The sequence below is a fragment of the Phascolarctos cinereus genome, unplaced genomic scaffold (assembly GCF_003287225.1).
Source record: "Phascolarctos cinereus isolate Bilbo 61053 unplaced genomic scaffold, phaCin_HiC Scaffold_726;HRSCAF=1367, whole genome shotgun sequence".
Classification (NCBI taxonomy): Eukaryota; Metazoa; Chordata; class Mammalia; order Diprotodontia; family Phascolarctidae; genus Phascolarctos; species Phascolarctos cinereus.
Genome location: NW_027556098.1, coordinates 313,172,442 through 313,189,390, shown reverse-complemented (window position 1 = coordinate 313,189,390; position 16,949 = coordinate 313,172,442). Strand labels below are relative to the sequence as shown.

The 16,949-nt window shown below is 37.6% G+C and overlaps 1 protein-coding gene across 2 annotated transcripts in view; it reads left to right on the top strand.

The window, feature by feature from the left end:
* FCHSD2 (FCH and double SH3 domains 2) overlaps positions 1–16,949 on the top strand; it is a 356,033-nt gene that overhangs the window by 180,492 nt on the left and 158,592 nt on the right. For both annotated transcript variants that reach the window (XM_020989616.2, XM_078156892.1), the window contains exons 6-7: positions 10,748–10,881; positions 16,187–16,241. In XM_020989616.2, coding sequence (XP_020845275.1) covers positions 10,748–10,881; positions 16,187–16,241 — 189 coding nt within the window. The remainder of the gene's footprint in view (positions 1–10,747; positions 10,882–16,186; positions 16,242–16,949) is intronic.

Sequence of the window (16,949 nt, the reverse complement as noted above, 5' to 3'; positions counted from 1 at the left end):
TAGTGTAACTTCCTGGATTCAAAAGCTCTGTTCATGTGGGTGGGGGTAAGTAGCAAGGGGAATTCTAGGTTTTTGATTGACAAAATTCTGATGCTAAATAGAAGTATTTTAGTGGAATTTCCCACCACAACCCCTCTCTCTAAAGTTCAGAGACATAAAAGTTCAAGAGAAAACTTATCTTTTCAACCTTTTTTTCTGTTGCCGTAAAGGGATATTATCTATGTTTCATTTAATGGACCTACTAAAACATGTTTACCTGAAATGAAGGTAAACATTCAGAAATCTCTAGTGTCAAAAGAGAGTTTTATTTAAGGGAGGAAAAATAGCATAATTTCACATTTATGTGATGCTTTATGTTTTCAAGGCTATTTCCTTAATCTAGCCCTTCGGGGTAAGTAGTAAACATTTTACAAATTGGGAAACTGAGGCTAAGCTTCAGGTGAAAAGTTTTGTCTGAGCCGGATCTTTTACTTACGCTGTGTCATCTCATGTCAGTACCAGCAGCATGCAGGTTTTGCTTCTGTGGCGTGTTTTATATTTTGGAGCTGCTAAAGCTTAGGCTACTTGTGTGAGCACATGCTTGGTGTGTCTGTGTTAGGCTGGGAGCCTCAGAAGGGGCTCTGGGCAACTTAAGTGGGGACCAGGCTTCCTTTCTTCCCTGGATAAGCATCAGGCACATAATCACTTCTTCCAGTTATTCAAAGTAATAATATCATTAGGGATATGGAAACACATTTTTCATTAAACTTGAGCCATTTTTGGTAGGAATACAAATGATCCTTTTTTAAAGTATATATGAGTATAATATGAAATAGTAGTTCTTTTATTTCCTTTACTTATATGACATTCCAAGTGTGGTCAACAAAGACATGGAATTTTCCAGAGACCATTCTCAATTCTGGGCTCCTTTCCCATCTTCAGATAAAATCTGATTCCTTTGACCTTCTAGGCACTGGGCAAAACTTCCCTCCAACTTGTCCTTGCTCTGGTGTTCCCTGTGTCCCAGCTAATATGAAGTGGCCAGATGTGTGTCTCTGGGTGTCCTTTGGGTGTCTGGGAACTGCTTCCAGCTGAGCTGCAGGTTCCCTTCTCCCTGAGGCTGCCTTCCTTCTCTCTCCCCTTTCCTGCTATTGAATTGATAGCTGAGCACTAAGGAACGCCTCCCTCTTTCCCCAGCTTAGTACAGCCAGGAGTTTGGGGGGGGGGGAAGTAAATGTAAGTAAAAGTATGAACAAAAGCATCAAATGAGCACTGCACTTGACTTGAGCTATAGTCTACCATCTTACTGCCACCATGGCTCTGGTCCACCTTTGGCCTTCTCTAAGTCTAGGTTAGTTTTATATTCCCATATACCTTTGCATATACATTTGCCCCGTACTCATCACAAGGCCCGTTTCTATAAGGATGAGAAGTTAGAGATAAGCTCAGTTGGTATATAATTTAGATTACTGGTGCTAGTCAGATTTGATTATAGTCTTTATCATAGTTGATCACCCAGTTGTAGTATATGCTTTTTGTGGGCTTGGGGATAACCCAAACCATAACTCTAGACCAACCCAGGCTTTTGTGAACACCTCCACACACAACAGAACAAAGCTATAAAGGGAAGGGAATCCCAGAAGCTAGATGGCTGCTTCTTGTATTCCCTGTTTTGGGGAATGTTATATCAAGAGCATTACCTTTTTGGTACCTTGGACCATATGCTTCTGCTTCCAGTGGGACCCTGTCCTTTCTACTCTATTAGCTTCTGAGTTTTGATAAGTCCTCTTTAAGTCAGTTCAGTACCTTTATTTAAAGTGATATTCAACCTAATCTATACCTACAGCACAGGCACCATTGAAGGGCTCCAAGCCAGCCCTTTGGGTGATTGTATTTCTCCTCTCCCTTCTCATCAGAATTCACTGACTATACTAGAAGCTTTATGCAGCTGGAACCAGGTATTAATGAAGATTTTTCTTACTCCTAGCATCCACCTCAGTGCTCTGCACACATTTCTTCACACGTGTGGCCAGGTTGAACATAATTGAATTTTTTTCTAGTTTCAGATGGTTAGTCCTGATCATGCTTCTCACCAAGTTCTGACTCCCAGCTGGAAGTGTAGTAGTTCTTCATCCAGTTCCAGAACTAAACATCAGTATCCAGTGTCCAGTTGAGCTCTTACACCATCCTAGTACACTGTGGTTTTAAGATGATAAATCATCATGTTCAGATTCTTTCTTAAAACCCCAATTTGTAGGCTTATATTAATATTAAACACAGAAATGTGTTTCTGTGAACAAAATACACAGAAAAGAGCAGAAGAGGGGCACAAATAAGATAGTGTTGACACTATTGGATTAAATTTTACATGTATATGCATATATTATATTATGAGCTATTATAAATAACATGCTATATTCTTATAATATATTTATATAATACTATATTACTAATTATTTAATATTAATAACTAATAATTATATAATTAATAAAGATTGATGGTGAGTAATATGATAATATAGCCATGAAACATTAAGTTAAATACTTAATTCTTTTATATTAATATAATAGTTATTAATTTATTTATAATAATTATTTAATTGTTATTGGCATATAATTGTATATTTTATATAATAGTTATATTAATATTGTATATTATGCATATGTATGCATGTAGTACTGTCATATTTTAATGCATGTATATGTTTAATATGTTATATGCATTCTATGTATCACATATGCACTTAATTAAAAAATATAAACTATACAGTTTTCATCCACAGTGGCAATTGGCATTTTACACTATTTAGTGCTTAAAGATTGACTGAATCCTTTGCATACATTCTCATTTCATCCTCACAGCACAAGTGTTATTGTCCCCATTTTAGAGATGAGGAAACTGAGGTGTATAAGAATGTTACGACCAAAGGACTTTTTAAATTATAAAGTGCTGACACATAGCAACAACTAGCACTTTCTGTCTGAGGTTATCTTTCTCTTATACTCTATGTACCTGGGATGTATATTGTTGTTTGCAGGTTGTCTTCCCCATTAGAATGTTTCTGTTGTTGTTGTTGTTGTGTGGGTTTTTTGGAGGCATTTGGGGTTATGTGATCTGCCCAGGTTCACACAGCTAGTGTCTGAGGTCGAATTTGAACTCAGGTCCTCCTGACTCCAGGACTGCTGTTCTTACTCACTTTGCCACTTAGCTGCCCCTTCCCCCCATTAGAATGTCGGTTTCTTCAGGGTGAGGAGCATATTTTTTGCCTATCTTTGTACGCCTAGTGCTCAGTGTCTAGCATATAGTAAGTGCTTGATAAATGCTTATTGATAATAGTATAGTAAATGCTTGATAAATGTTAGTAAGTGACTTGCCCAAGGTCACACAAAAACATAGGAAAAATAAATAACAGAGGTGGAATAGTCATGTTTTTTGACTCCAAATCCAGTTTTTCTTTCCCCTGAATTATAACTGCCTTTTTTTGACAGGTCGTCCTCTGCCTATGTTTCAGATGATTTTGGGCTTCTCATTTCAGTGTTGAATAAGAAGCCTAATAGAACTTTAAGATTTGAAGGGTATTTAGAGGTCCTAGGTTAGGAATCAAGAAAACTGGATTTAAACCACAACTTTAATACCACCTGTTGAAGTGCTACATAAGTATTAACTATCATCATCATTATTACTTTACTTTTATTACTTTTACCACCTCTATGAAATGGAGATACTCCTTACAGTAACTAGTCCCACTGAAATATCTTCTGCAAAGGTATTTAAAACCCTTTTTCAAGCTTATTACTTAATTACTTATTATTTATTACTTAACCAGCTAGCTACACTTACTGTTCCATCTCCATTCTCCATGCCCTTGCGTAGAGTGTCCCCCTTCCTGGAAGGTGCATCCCTCCTCTCTTCCACTTCTTAAAATCTCTAGCTTCCTTCAAAGCCCAGTTCGAGTGTCACCTCCTTCATGAGATATTCCCTGATTTGTATTTATTATGTGTTTATTCTGTACAGTTTTATTTATGTACTTGTTTTCTCCTTCCCATAAAATGAAAGCTGTTTGTGAGTAGGAATTGTTTCATTCTTTGTATTTGTATCGCCAGCACCAAGCACAATGCCTGGTACACACTGTACTCTTAATGCTGGATGATTGATTGATCTAAATTTTGTATCTTTACCAATGTAGACATGTAGCTAGTGCTTAACATGTTTGTTTAATTGACTTCATGTGTATATGTGTCAGCTCCCCTATCTAGACTGAACTCCATGTGGGCAGGGACAAATTTCATTTCTCTCCAAGTACCTAATTCCTCAAATTGCACATAAGTAAGCACTTAAGCATTTGTTGTTCAATTGAATTGACTGAAGGCCAGGAAATGGTTGAAACATGCATTATATAAGTACCTTTGTTAACTCAACTTAACATAGGATTTCCTTTAAATGAATAGCTTTGTCTTTTCCACAGAATGGATGTTTAAATGTCTATTTAAAAGAGCAGTAGAGTTCAATTTAATTCAGCAAACATTTATTTGGCCCCTTTTATGTGTAGTCGCCAGTCTTTAGTGCTGAGGGATAAAAATGTCTGTGACATAGGTCTGTCTCCCAAGAAGCTTAGAATCCATGGAGGTGGGAGGAGGGAGGGGGATCACTTAGGGGATGGGGTGACACACACACAGATAAGTACGAAGCAAAGGAAAGTAAGAAAACTGTAAGGTGGAGGTCAAGGCAGAGTATTGTAAGAAATTTGAGGAGGGCAAGATCACTTTCATCTTTAGGCAGGGAGCAAGGAGGTCTTCAGAGAGGAACTGGACCTTAAATTCAGGACTTCAACAGATGGAGATATTTTGGGGGAGGTAGATCCAATTTTAGGCCAGTAGGGGTGGTGGTAGAAGCCCACTTCTATTATAGTCCAAGGTGCTGTCAGCCTTCACCCTAGTGTAATTAATACTTTTTAGACTCAATTCAGCTGTCTCCCTGCCCATGTTAATCCACACATCATGCTATCAGTGGTAGTTTCTATTGGCAGTAGTTTTTTTTTTCTAAACCTAGGGGGCATTAACATTTAGTGGCCACAACAGATTATCATAATGGTGCTTTTATAAGTGTTGGGAATAGTAGGTGATTTTATGACATAGAAATCAGTCAGTTCTTTATTAAGTACCTGCTGTGTGCTGGGCACTGCAGTAGGCCCCAGGCATACAAAGACAAAAATGAGAGTCCCAGATCTGAAAGGGCTTATATGCTATTAAGGGAAACAACATATAGATATATGTGTATACAAATGTAACATCAGTAGCTTCTCCCAAACAATTATAGACATTTGTTGCTGCATCTTTAAGACATTTTGGAATTGTAAACAGTGATTGTTATTCCTTTGAGAGGCAGTGGCAAATGTGTGTAGGTGATCTTTGATCTTTGAGGAGTTTGCGAAGAGATCAAAACTTTTAAACATCACCTTTAAAGAGTTAGAGTTTTATGTCCCTCACCTCCTGCCAGAGAGGAAATGAATTTAAAATACAGTAAAAAATATACATTTTCAGACAAGGCCAGTGTAGGAATTTGTTTTTGCTGGACTATTCATTTGTGTATTGTGGTCTTCCCCTCTCCGACCAAATTTCCCCCTTTAATTTGCTCTATGAGGGGGATCAGAGTGAGGCAGGGAGAGAGTAGTGAGAGGGATAGATTAATTAAATTTTTTTCTAAGGGATTCTCTCTGTAAAGAGGAGGGGGAGATATACAGAAGCCAATGTAAGTGATCTAAAAATTAAACTTATTAATAAAAATTATTTTAAAAGACACAGAAATTTAAAAAATGAGTTTTAACTGTCATGTGTAAAGGCTTTAAGAAAGGAAGGTGAGAAATAGGCATTAGATTATGGCAACTATCTATTTAAAAGGAAATGTACTAAAATTTAGAATCCATTGAGGGGGTAGATGAACATACAAATAAGTATGATACAAAAGAGATTAAGGTAGAAGTCAAGGATCACTTTCATCTTTGGGCATGGAGCTGAGAAGGCTTCATAGAGGAACTAGACCTTGAAGGAAGGACTTTAACAGTTGGAGATATTTCTTGGGGGGTGCACCCCATTCTGGGAACGGGGCAAAAATTGATCAATGGGTATTTCTCCTTTATAAATTGGTAGATTATGCTTTTTCAAAATGCTCTAAATGTCCAATAAGAAGCCAACACTATAGTTTGCTTTAATGATGGAGAGTACTTGGTTGTGACTTTACTCTGAGGGAAAGGAAGGGAAAGCTGACTGCACAGGAGAGCTCTTCTGTTTATAAACCGTATCTTGGTAACTTCTACATAGATGCAATTTTTCTGATGAGACTTTTATAGAATCTGTTTAAAGACTTGAATTGCCAGGAAATTCACTTTAGCCTGTGCTTCTTGTGTAAAACAAATTAATTAATGAAATGAATGAATGACTAGTTCCCAGATAGTGTTCAGCCAGGATATGGATATGAAGATAAAGCTCATTCAGCCTGGAGCCTATAAGACTTCAGCATACACTGAAATCCTCAAGCTGGCACCTAAACTACCCTGCCTGCCATGCCCACCAGTCATCTTGAGATCTGAAACCTACTTAGGTCTACTCTTTCACTGCTCACATATCATGATAGATATTCAAGTCTGTAACACCTTGGAGTCCCTGGCAGGCATCCTGAAGTTCAGCAGATATTTATTAAGTAATTACTATACATGTATGTGATATTTATACATTGTCTTTCTTATTAGAATGAATGCTTCTTGAGAGCAGGAACTGTTTTTGTTTTTTAACCTTTATGTTCTCAGTGCTTTGCACAGTGCTTGAAACATGGTAATAAATGCTTGTTAACAGACTATTATATACAATATCCTGCTTGCTTCCCAGGGGGAGGGGAGGGGTAATACACATCCTGCCTGTAAGGCACTTATAAGATTTATGATATTTACACAAATGATTATAATACAAGGCAAAATGTGGTGGGACAGAAAAGATCTTTAGATCAGGTGCTCCAGGAAAATTGAGAAAGAAGAAGAAGACTTCTAGTTGGGAGGAGGAGAAATCAAGAAAGGCTCCATGGAGTAGGATGGTTTTCAGCAGAGATGGCACCTGTGGAAGATGATTTGCTTCCCTTAAATATAGAAATAGAGGCTGGGATCTCAACCTCAACAGCATTTCTCTTCTCCTTTTGTGTAGGTATTTTGGCCAGACTCCCCACTGAATCCACCCCACCATTGTCCCTTTATCTTCTGGCTCTCCCCTCTCCAGTCCATCTACACAGCTGCCCAATTGGTTTTTCTACCGTACCCATTTGATCATGTCACTTCCTTGTTCAGTATAAAGTCCACTCTTTTTACATTTTGGATTAAATATAGACTCCTCTGTTTAGCATTTATTTAAAGGCTTTACAGTTTTTCTTCAATTTACCTATTTTTGGGGGGAGGGGAGCTTTTTTGGTGAGGCAGTTGAGGTCAAGTGACTTGCCCAGAATCACACAGCTAGTGTCAAGTGTCTGAGGCTGGATTTGAACTCAGGTCCTCCTGACTTCCAGGCCAGTGCCCTAACCACTGTGCAACCTAGCTGCCTCCTTCAATTTACCTTTTCTAACTTTATTATACTTCACTCTGCTTCATGGTCTAGCTATGGTCCATCAAAACTGGTGTTCTTGCTATTCCTTACATACAACATTTCATCTCCTCTTTCCATACATTTATACTGCCTATCCTTTCTTACCTCTATGTCTTAGAATCCTTCCCTTGACCTTCAAAATTACCTTATTTTTATTGTGTATTTACTTATATGTTTATATATTTTCTCCCTAATGAAATGTAAGCTCCTTGAGGGCAGGACCTGTGTTATTCTTGTCTTTGTGTGCTTAGTCCCCAGCACAGTAGGCACATAATAATGCTTGCTAATTGTTGAATAATTTCAGACTGATACATATAAAAGAAACAATTATATAAAAAAGATATACTAAGAGATAACATAATGTGGACATAAAAGAGTGATATCATAAGCAAATTAGATGAGCATGGAAAAATTATCTTTCAGATCTTTGGATAACAGAAGAGTTTATGATTAAACGATAGAGAGGATCATGGGAAGTAAAATGTATAATTTTGATTATATTAAGTAAAAAAGGTTTTGCATAAACAAAACCCATGCAGCCAAGATTGGAAGGAAAGCAGAAAGCTGGGAAACAATTTTTACAGCAAATGTCCCTGATAAAGACTTCATTTCTTAATATATAGAGAACCAAGTCAAGTTTATAAGAATACAAATCATTCACCAATTGATAAATAGATAAAGGATATGAACAGTCATTTTTTAGAAGAGGAAATCAAAGATATCAACAGCCACATGAAAAAATGCTTCAAATCACTAATAAGAGAAATGCAATTAACATGACAGAAAAAGAAAATGACAGATAGTAGAGGGGACGTGTAAAAATTGAGACACTAATGCACTGTTGGTGGAATTGTGAACTGGTGTGATGACCATTCTGGAGAGCAATTTGGAACTGTGTCCAAAGGGCTATAAAGCTGTACATGCCCTCTAGTTCTGTACCCCCAAAGAGATTAAAGAAAAGGGAAAAGGACTCATATGTACAAAATATTTCAGCAGCTCTTTTTTATGTTGGCAAAAAGTTAGAAACTGAGTTGGTGCTGAACAAGTTGTGGTATATGATTGTGATGGAATATTCTTTTGCTGTAAGAAATGATGAAATGGGGCAGGGATAGGGGAAGACGGGGATGGTTTCAGAAAAACCTGGGAAGACTTTTGAGCTGATTCATTCAAAGTGAAGTAAGCAGAACGAGGAGGTCATTGTACACAGCAGTATTTTAATGAAAATCAACCGTGAAAGACTTAGCTACTTTGATCAATACAGTGATTTGTGACAGCCAGTAAACTGAAATTCCTTACCCCCCAACCCCCCAGTTTCTTGCTTTCCTTCTAATTTTGGCTGCACTGGTTTTGTTTGCGCAGAACTTTTTTAATGTCTTGTAATCAAAATTATCCATTTTGCCTTCTGTAATCTTCTCTATCTTTTGTTTGGTCATAAACTCTTCTCTTACCCATAGATCTGAAAGGTAAACTCATGATGAAGAATGCTGTGCACCTCCAGAGAAAGAAGGAATGAACCCCAACTGCCGATTGAAGCATGTTTTCTTTCACTTACTTTTTTTTTTTTGTTTTTCCTTTTCACAACATGGCTAATGTGGAAATAATTAATATGTATAATGGCTGTAATTTTTGCCTTCTCAAATGGGGCGGTAGAGGGAGGGAGAGAATTTGGAGCTAAAAATAAAAATTAAAAATTAAACTCTAAAAATAATATTCAGAAATAAAAATCTAGTATTATAGGATTTAGAATCTAGAATGATCTTAAATACCTTCTTGTCTAGACTTTTCTTTTTATAGAAAGGAAAAGTGAGGCTCAGAGGCTTCTCTAAGTATATGCACATAACAAGTGTCATTGATGTTGTTCGACCCTCTAGTCCTTCTGACTACGTGTACCAAATCCTTTCTACTTCATCAGTCTTCCATATATGTGTGTATACATACATGTGTAGAATTTTCTTTTTATTCACAAATTAGGTTTTTGGTAGATGGTGGGAGATTAAAAGAAACTACATAAAACCAGGAAATAACTAGTATAATGACTCGGGCCCCAGGTGATTCATCTATAAAATGAAGGACTTGAACTAGAGAATGACTAAGGACTCTTCTATTTCTAATATTTTGTATTTCTGAAAGAAGATAAAGAGAGGACAACAGAATTAGTTGAGAAATGGGGGGGAGGGCGGTATGAATAAAAGCCTATGGGTAATCATTTAAACCTAGGTTTCCTGCCTGTAAGTTCAGTGTTCTTTGTCCTATGGCTTTTAATTGTGAGAAATTGAGCCCCCTTATTTTAAAAATGAGCACTCTTGAGTCCTAGAAAGGTCACATGATTTGTCAAGGTTACACAGTTTTGCCAGATTCTGTGAGTCTAGATCCTCTGGCCTCAGGTCCAGTGATCTTTCTCTTGTGCCACCCCTTTCCTTTTGTCTAGTCTGAATTATTAATTATTTTTCTTAGGCATCTAATTGGGAACCTGGGGTATAGTGTAAAAATGGAAAGATAAGGAGAGACAGGACAGGAGACAGAGGGACAGAGAGAGGGAGGGACAAAGACAGTCACAGAGGGAGGGAGACTGAACAGCTGAAATACTTGCTGCCATTCTTTAACTGCATCCTTCTGGCATTGTAGGCATTTAAAAAGGAACAGGGTCCCATGGTTGCTGATCTCTTGCCAGCTTTAGTGTAGTGTCTGTCGGTTGCTGACAGCTCTCATCTTCTTCTACTTGTCAGAGTAGAGAAGACAGGCACTCTTCTTTAAGGAAAGCCAGAAGTATTGACTACAGTAGCACAGTAGAGTATAGTGGAGTTGGGAGATTTGGGCTTGACTTCCAGCTTTGTCCCTAACTAGCTCAAAGACCTTGGCCAAATCACTTCAACTCTGGGCCCAGTTTCCTTATCTGTAAATGAGGAGATTTGACTAGGGTAATCCCTGAAGTCCTTTCCATCCCTAAAAATCAAGGAATATGAGTAGACTGTACATGCTAGAGATATGCTGGGGTTGTAGGTTGTGTTTAGGCTGTTCAGAAGACTAAAGCAAAGAGACTAGTGTAGTTTCACAGCTCTGACTTGGAGGCACTGTGCCCAGAGAAAGCTCATTTTGTTTGAAGTTGACTGCTAAAATACTGATTATTTCACATTCTCTTTTGCAGTGTGTGGACCAGTTGACAAAGATCCAAACCGAGTTACAAGAGACAGTGAAAGATTTAGCTAAAGGCAAAAAGAAGTACTTTGAGACAGAACAGATGGCTCACGCAGTCCGAGAAAAAGCCGACATTGAGGCCAAGTATGTGTTTCTGAAAAACTTGTGCAAATCCATGTCATTGTTGAAGGTTTTGTTGCCGACTTTTTATTATAAGATAGAGGTTTGCTTTTCTGTTTCAATACTTGTCTTGGACTTTTATAATGCCATTTCCTTTTGGACTGACATTCTTCAAATGGGCAGTATGCAAGAGAGATATTTACTAAGGCATCTCCTTATTTGAAATAAATATTGAAAATATTCAGAGGAAAAGTGGCATAGTGTATAGAGAGGGCTGACCTTGTAGTCAGGAAGACCCAAATTCAAGTCCTGACATTGATATACTGGCTGCCTTACAATGGTCACAAGTCATTTAACCTCTCATTGTCCCCAGTCAGTATTCTAAAGTTACTAAAAAGTTCCTGGTCTACATAAATAGAGGGAGTTTCCACACTGGGAACTCCCCATACCAGGGAAATTTCAGGTCTGTGCTCAGTCCACCTCTCCAAATTATGTTTCAGCAAAATCATATATAGTCATCCCTTAATATTTGCGTGTTTGGCATTCATGGTTTTGGTTGTTCACAGGTTGGCCTTTGATAATTAAATAAGAACTCTTGAATATTTGTGGCATACCAAGCAAAATCACAAACAATGTGTTTTTGTAGAGAGATCTAAAAAAAATATAGTAAGTCATAAATGCAAAAATACTGTATATTATTAATCTGTTTTATCATTTACTAATATAAGTATGCATACATAAATTTATTATGAACAGTTAATTTTGTTAAAAGTTTCATTGCACTGATGAACTATGGGCTACATACCCTCTTTGGAAATGCCTCCTTTTTGTCTCTCCACCATCTAGACTCAGTCACATGATTTTCTATAATGGTAATCATTGTATCTTGTGCTTTTCAAGGAGAAGGAAATCTGAAGCAGTTGCTGCAACTACACTAGGGGCTACAAAGACTCTGCATATTGTGTGAGATACTAATCTCTCTCACATAGAAACTGCAACTTTTTTATGGGTGCAGTATGTTATTTTCCTTGTTTTTTATGTTAATATGATCAAAATTATTTTTTAAATTTTTATTAATTTATTTTGATTTATCAACAATCACTTCCATAAACTTTTGAGTTTAAAGTTTTTCTCCCCTTCCCTCTCCCTCTTTCTCCCCAACACGGTGAGCAGTCTGATATAGGTTTTACATATACATTCCTATTAAACATATTTTCACATTAGTCATGTTGTAAGGAAGAATTAGAACCAATAGGAGGAACCACAAGAAAGAGGAAACAAAAGCAAAACAGAAGGAAAAAAAAGAGCAAATACTTTGCTTCAATCTGCATTCAAACTCCATAGTTCTTTCTTTGGATGTGGATAGCATTTTCCATCATGAGACCTTTTGGAGATGTCTTAGAGGCTTGCATTTCTGAGAAGGGCTAAGTCTGTCAGAGTTACTGTGTACAACATTCTGGTTCTGCCTACTTCACTCAGCATCAGTCCATCTTTCCAAATTTTTCTGAAGTCTACTTGCTCATCATTTCTTATAGCACAATAGTATTCCATTACATTCATATACCACAACCTGTTCAGCCATTCCCCAATTGATGGGCATCCCCTCACTTTCTAATTCCTGGCCACCACAAAAAGAGCTGCTATGAATATTTTTGTACATGTGGGTCTTTTTCGCATTTGCATGATCTCTTTGGGATACAGCCCTAGAAGTGCTATTGCTGGGTCAAAGGGTATGCGCTTTTTTTTGCCCTTTGGGAATTGTTCCAAATTATTCTCTAAAATGGTTGGATCAGTTCACACCTCCACCAACAATGCATTAATGTTCCAGTTTTCCTACATGTTCTCTAACATGTATATGATCAAAATTATAAAAAATAAAGGTTTGGAGTAAGTTATTCGCAGTTTTTCACGTTTGTGGGGTCCTGTGCCACTAACCCTACAAATGTTGAGGGATGGCTGTAATAACTATTGAATCTTGGGGGATCACTTATAGCCAACTGAAAGCCCAGATCTCATTTTTATTAACTAATGGCATTATTTCCACAAAAATTGAAACTAAGATTGTTGAGTCTTGGTTTAACACGCCTTTCGTATCATGACATATGAAGACAGTTTGAAGTTAATTATATTGAAAGAGAAATAATATTCTATAGAGAATTAATAGATATTAGTATCATGTATGTATAGATACGTATGTACACACATGTATCTATACACACGTATAAGGAGGGGGTCTTGAGGCAGTGGTTTTCAGTTGTACTTAGGGACAACCACATCTACACCCAACTTGCTTCTTGCTGGCTTACTTTTGCCTTGGTTTAGGCCCTCGTTACCTCATTCTTAGACTATTGCAGAAGCCTGCTGGTTGGTCTCCTTGCCTCAGTTTATTTCCTACCCTAGTCTGTCTTCTATTCAGTTTCCAAATCAGTCCTCCCAAAATGTAGGTCTGACCACATCACCTCTATTCAGTAAACTCCAATGGTTTCCTGTTACCTGCAGGATCACATATAAAATCCTTTGTTTGGCTTTCAAAGCCCTTTATAACCTTACCCCTTCCTATCTTTCCAAGCCTTCTTATACCTTAGTCCCCTCCATGTACTCTGTAATCCAATGAAACTGGCTTCTTGGCTGTTCCTCACAGAAGACATTCCATCTCCTAACTCCAGGTATTTTCTCTGGCTGTCCTCCATGCCTAGAACACTCTTTCTCCTCATTTCCACCTCCTGACTTTCCTGGTGTCCTACAAGTTCCAGCCAAAGTCTCGCCTTCTGCAAGAAATCTTTCTCAGCCCTCTTTGATTTAATGCCTTTGCTTTGAGACTACCTTTAGTCTTGTTTGTAGGTTGTCTTCCCCCTTAGAATGTAAGCTCCTTGAAGGCAGGAACTGTTTTTTGCTTTTCTGTGTTTCCTCAGAGGGGTGTGTGTGTGTGTGTGTGTGAGATACATACAGACATACACACACACAATTATAACAGACAGTCTAAGTATTTATAATAAAACATGTATGTAATTATGTCATTGAGTCAATTAGCATATATATATGCTGGCTTATTATAATTGTCAATCTCTACATACAAAGGCAGTCTGGTGGGTATGTCCTGTAGTAATCTCAGAAACTGTTCTATTCAGAATATGCCTAGTTTCTAGCCCTATATAATATTGGGGAAATGTCATTTCCTATAGGCTAAGTTTTCTTCTTTCAGTTTCAGGCAGAGCTTGTAGAGAGGTTGCCATTTGCATTAGTGGGAGGTAATACCCACACTTAGAGACTCCCAGATCCTTGAAGAATTGTAGCATTGTTAATAGGTCCTCGCAATAACCTGATGAAACAGACAAGTCTCAGCATTCTCTTTTTATAGAGGGACATACTAAGGCTTCAGTAGGGTAAAGGAGTTTCCAGAAGTCCTATAGCAGGTAGGAGGCAGAAGCAGAGCTGGCCCTGGATTCTTTTACCTCTCAGTTCATGTTAGTTCCTTCCATGTGTTGATCCCAGGTAAAATCTCAGCTAAAGCCTAAAGGAGGAGACAACCTTGGGTTACGAAGGTACCAAATCACATATTTTTTCCAGAAATACAAAAAAAAAGTTGGACTCTGCATCAGTAATAGTGTTTGTTCTTTACTATTCTAAAGATGCTCATAATGAATCCTCTTATTTCAGAACATGTCCATCATAAGAGAGTATGGAGAGCCCTCTTGATGTAATAACTAGGAAGCCTTTTTGTATTTTTTGAAGAGTAGTCTGCATGGTAGGGGAAGGGAAGGATACGAGCATTTATTAACACCTACTCTGTGCCAGGCACTGTGCTAAGAACTTTACAAATATTATCTCATTTGATCCTCACAACAGCCCTAACAAGTTCGGGGCTGAGAGAGGTCCATACAACCTCAGCTCTCTTAGAGCCTATTGTTTGCTAAAAGCATTAGGACAGCACAGATGCTTCAGAATTTAAATGGATCTGTGATCCCATCACTTCACCAACGTATATTGAGACCCATGAGCAGATAACCATAAGGCATAATAATACATAGTATGTATGTTCAGGAGATAACCATGTGTTGTTATATGAGATCTGGAGGGAAAGGTGATTTCCAGTGTAGATCAAGGAATGTCTCATAAAGGAGGTAGCATTTCAGTTGAGTTTTAGAAGATGGGGAAAATTTCAAAAATCTGAAAGGTAGAGGAGGAAGGACATTGTACTTATATAAATGAATTCCTAGTCATTAGGAATTGTGAGACAAAGAACTCAGTGATGAATATGTCACAAATTAATGCCTGGAGGGGTCCTGGAAGGTTGTTATGTGATGAAAGTGTGACTATGCAGTTGTGCCAAAACTCAAACTGCTGTCATCATCACTGTTGTTATTACGTAATAATAACTGGAACCAGAATATAGCATGCTAGGCCTACAAATAGGGAAACTGTTGGTGGCTCTTCAAAGTGGGATGGGCAAGCTATTAGAAATATGTGGGCTGAGCTGAAAGAACCAAGCCAAGTTACACTCAAATAAGAAAAGCAGAACTTTTCCAGAGCAGTGCCCTAAGATAGTTCACAAATTGAAAGTCATCTTCACTGTTTGATCTGTTACTCAGGCTACTGCTGCTGGTGCCTTTTTCTTTAGGCTTGCTGGGGGAGGTAAGAAGACCAAGAATTAGTACTAAGACATCAAACTGGAAAAGACAAAATGGAACTGAAATTCTTGCAGCCATGTGGTTCTAGAAATTCTCAAATGAACCACCAGCTCTATTCACCAGACTTCTGTTTTAAAGAGTCTTGTTGTATGTACACTTGAATGGTCTTTTATAAATTATTCTTTTGCTATTTTCCTTTAGGTCTAAGATAATTTTCTGAGATTTTAAAAAAAATACTGAATCCTCACTGTGTTTTGAACTAACAGAATAAAATACATATGTGTGTGTAGAGGGTGTCAGAGTTTGGACATATATGTGCATTTATTATATATATCCAATCCACCTCACAGAGTGAGGCAAGTATTTTTAAACACACTGGTTAGCCCTTTGCCCTATAGAAAGGTGAGTTGCTATTTATTAGGAGCATTGTTGCTAATAGGTGGGACTTAAGACCTGACAAAGAAAGTTTTTAGACAGTATGAATATCTACATAAGAGTTTTGGAATATATGTCTCAGCATGGTTATATAAACAAACATACATACATATATATTATTTCCTATTGATTAAAAAAAAGAATCCATTTCTAGAATGTGTTGATTTTAAAGGAAAATAATTTGTGATTTTCTCTTTTGAGTTCTTTTTTCCACATTTTAACAAATACATAAAAATACTAATCTTTTCTGTTGATTTTTCCTATAGGTCCAAACTTAGTCTTTTCCAGTCAAGAATCAGTTTACAAAAGGCAAGTGTAAAGGTGAGCTTCTGTAAACTTTTTTACCAATTGGAAAGTTCTATAGAGATATTAGAAATTTAGTGATTAGGCCTTTTGTCCATCAAAAAGACCCAGACTCTGGAAGTACCTCATCCCCAGTACTCAGGGATTTAGAAGCCTCCTGCGCCTGACTCTTAGCACTGTTGGAACAATGATATACTTGCCCAAGAATGGTTCGGACCCAAAGTAGGCTCAAAGGACCCAAACTTTCCTGGGGTTTCTGATGAAAACTTTGTTTGGCTGTGTTTGCATTAAAGTTCAGTTCACTCCTACCTGTTCAGAGCTTTGTTTTTGCCTATACATTTAGAGCTAGAGAGGACCTTAGAGGTCCTCAAGGCCAACTCCCTCATTTTACAGATGAAGGAACTGAAGCTGAGTGGAGAAGTGACTACATTTCTAGTCAGTCTCTGAAGTGGGATCAAACCCAGATCTTCTTGACTCCAAATTTAATGTTCTGTCTACTATGCTATGCTACCTCTTGATGGTCTTTGGCCCACATCTAGAGTAGATTGGCCAGGGTTACAGGGAAAAGAGTTTATCTTTCCAGACTTAAATCCAGGTATGTAAGATTAGTGAGGTCAGGAGCCTGATGTTAACTACCTGATCCAGTCCAAAGTGATTTCTCTCTTATGAGAACCGTAAGAATGGAAAAAATCTGATTTTTTAACACATTTACTAAATTAGGGGAAA